The sequence below is a fragment of the Pistacia vera genome, unplaced genomic scaffold (genome assembly GCF_008641045.1).
Source record: "Pistacia vera cultivar Batoury unplaced genomic scaffold, PisVer_v2 Contig531, whole genome shotgun sequence".
NCBI classification, from domain to species: Eukaryota; Viridiplantae; Streptophyta; class Magnoliopsida; order Sapindales; family Anacardiaceae; genus Pistacia; species Pistacia vera.
The window spans coordinates 838,613-841,970 of record NW_022196370.1 but is presented as its reverse complement, the minus strand read 5'-3'; the positions used below and the strand labels follow the sequence as shown (position 1 = coordinate 841,970).

Here is a 3,358-nt window from a genome sequence, read left to right as displayed (position 1 = left end):
TGATACTTGATAGATAATTCTCTTGAAATTCGATACTCATTTACTTAAGTTTTACTACTAACGCGATTTTGTACACTTACAAATAGTCGCATTTATATATATCAACGATTGTTCAGTATACGACTACTGCAAATACTAGTTAAAATTACCTTCTGCCGGTGACGTATTGGCTTTCATCAATTCCCGGAATCATTCAGCAGGCGAAAACAAAAAATGTTTAACGCCTCCATTCTTGTTCTTTTTATATATCTATAAAAACTAGTATTCACTAACTAAACAAACTCCACAGGTTTAAGTAAATCTTACTGAGATTCTAAATATCAAATAAAGCATCATGCATAACCAATTAATGCATCATCATACTATATTATCTTCTTTGAACCTGCATTTCACTGGTAACACATTATGCTGATAATGAGGTAAGACATTTCACTATATCAGCTTCACTGTGCCACTTGATAAGCTGGGAAAACATGAGTCAAAAGTTGTCCTTTTCCATTCATTATCATTGATCAACTAAATGAAAAGGATTTTTTCCTTAAACAACCAAATGTTACTTCAGGTCTTAAATTGCCGGCTAAGGTATGCTTAAATAAAAAAAATAAAAAAAACCCTTAATTCGAATCTGTAGGCATATCTTTTAGAGTAAGAAAAATAAGTCTGAAGAGTTGAGAGATTAGTAAACAACAAAAACATCTCTCTTTGCAAGCACCTCCTTATCTCAATGGCGGCAGCTCACAGGTCACTTCTTCTTTGGATGGTTTTCAATGTCTACTTGATTTCCTTCACCTCAGCTCTAGATGAAAACCAGTTCATCTACCATGGCTTCAGCGAATCCAAGCTGTATCTGGATGGCACGGCAGAAATCCTCTCCAATGGTCTACTGCAGTTAACCAACGCTACCGAACTTCAAATGGGCCATGCTTTCTTCCCTTTTTCATTCAAGTCCAACGTATCATCCTATAAATCTCTTTCTTTTTCAACCAATTTTGTATTTGGAATAATTCCAGATCCTAATAATAAAAAAAGTGGCCGTGGCATGGCTTTTGTCATCTCACCATCCCTGGACTTAAGCAAAAGTAAGCCAACCGCATTTTTGGGACTCTTCAATTCTTCAAACCATGGCCTTTCAACAAACCACATCTTGGCCGTTGAGCTTGATACTGTAAAATCCGCTGAATATAATGATATAAATGGAAACCATGTGGGAATAGACGTAAACAACCTGGAGTCTAATGAATCTGCTACAGCCACTTATTTTTCCGATAAAGAAGTGAAGAACATAACCTTGGAGCTAGCAAGTGGAAATCCAACGCAGATATGGATTGACTTCGATGAAACCGAGAAATTACTCAATGTAACACTTGCTCCAATCAGAATCCCGAAACCAAACAGGCCCCTCTTGTCAACTTCCATTGATCTTTCTCAAATTTTCTTGGACTCCATGTATGTTGGTTTTTCTGCATCAACAGGTGAACTTGTAAGTGGCCAGTATATTCTTGGATGGAGTTTCAACAAAAGTGGACAAGCACAAAATCTTGATATTACGAAGCTTCCTTCACTTCCTGCCAGAGGATCAAAAAAACGAATTTTAAAGATTATTGCTTCCCTCATAGTGGCAGTGGTTGTGCTTGTAGCAATTGGTGCAACAGTTTACATTTTTCAGAAGAAGAAATACGAAGAATTATGTGAAGACTGGGAAAGACAATATGGTCCTCATAGGTTCTCCTATAAGAATCTCTACAAAGCAACCAAAGGTTTCAATGACAAAGAGCTTATTGGAGAAGGAGGATTCGGTAAGGTTTACCGAGGTGTACTTCCTTCTTCCAATGAACAAATTGCAGTCAAGAAAGTCTCCCATGATTCCAAACAAGGGATGTCAGAATTTGTGGCCGAGATAGTCAGCATGGGAAGGCTAAGACATAGGAACTTGGTACAACTCCGTGGCTACTGCACGAGAAGACAGGAACTTATATTAGTCTATGATTATATGGCTCACGGAAGTCTTGATAAAATGTTATATAGCGATACAAGACCAGGCCTTAATTGGTTTCAGCGATTTCGAATTCTCAGAGGAATAGCTTCTGGCCTTCTCTACCTTCATGAAGATGGGGAGCAAGTTGTTCTGCATAGAGATATAAAGCCTGGTAATATTCTTTTAGATGTTGACTTAAGTGGAAAATTAGGGGATTTCGGCCTTGCCAGGTTCTATGATCATGGTAGCAATCCAAAAACCACAAATCTGATAGGAACTTTGGGTTATCTGGCTCCAGAGCTTCTTAGGACTGGAAAGGCTACTACAAGCACAGATGTGTTTGCTTTTGGGGCTTGTGCGCTTGAGGTGGCTTGTGGGAGGAAGCCTATGGCTATAGATCCTGAAAACCTAAATTTGGTTGATTGGGTCATTGATTGCTGGAAAAGAGGAAATATTCTTGATGCTACTGATCCAAGATTGGAAGGTCTTTATGCAGAGGAGCAAATGGAGTTATTTCTGAAACTAGGCCTGTTTTGTTCACATCCAAACCCAGCAGCTAGGCCTAGCATGAGGCAGGTGATGCAGTATCTGGATGGTGATGTCATGTTACCACATATAACACCTGATAGCCCTTTGATTGCTGCATTCACCGCAAGTAATGAAGCTTCTAATGTTCCGGTGACTTTTGCTGTATTGCTGGAAAGTGGTTCTTCCCACACCACGTCAACTGTTGAATCAATTCTCATAGAAGGTCGTTGAATCAACTATCTTTTGGAGTTTCATGTACATGTCTTTCATCTAAAAGTTGACTACTTAGTCCCTGATTCATGCAAGCCCAGAAAAACTGACATTAACAGTAGAAAAGTGCTTGTGCCTAATCAAGGGTCATAAAGCTGCAGAAGACAAAACAAATAAAAGAGTTGTAAGCTTAATCTCATATGTATGATCCTTTTTTGTTCATAAAAATTCTCTTTTGCCTTGGTTAAGGTCTCATGGTTTCTTTCTTTTTCTCTGTTTTTGTTTTTTCACTTTTAATCTGTACTCGTGGAAAATAATATGAATGAAATTACACATCTCAAGCAGTGGTTTAAGCATATCATTTGAAGGGACTTTTTCTAACTAAGATCATTTACTAACCTCATGATATCATCTTCGAGTTTAGTGTTCAAAGAAGTGATATTTTGCTTGAAGCATTATTTTGGATTAAACTGGAGCTGTTCTGGCGGCAAAAGAAAAGGCTGAGTTTGAAAATCTGGTCTGGAGCAGTTCACGTAGCTGTTCTGTAGGCATGCTGAAGTGATGTATTTTGGTGAGTTCAGCATGTATTTAGGTTGTCAACTTTGTATCAAATTAATGTGATGTAATCAAAGTTGTTAAGTTTGT

At 38.0% G+C, this 3,358-nt stretch overlaps 1 protein-coding gene across 1 annotated transcript; it reads left to right on the top strand.

Annotated features, from left to right (window-relative positions):
• Nucleotides 1-724: 724 nt before the first annotated feature.
• On the top strand, nucleotides 725-2,734 carry LOC116107326 (probable L-type lectin-domain containing receptor kinase I.6). Its single transcript, XM_031393605.1, has one exon. It carries the CDS (start codon nucleotides 725-727, stop codon nucleotides 2,732-2,734), a length of 2,010 nt encoding a protein of 669 aa, XP_031249465.1.
• Nucleotides 2,735-3,358: the final 624 nt, after the last annotated feature.

Excerpts from the sequence above, each read along its gene's own strand:
- LOC116107326 (XM_031393605.1), top strand. The coding sequence starts at position 725 with ATGGCGGCAGCTCACAGGTCACTTCTTCTTTGGATGGTTTTCAATGTC.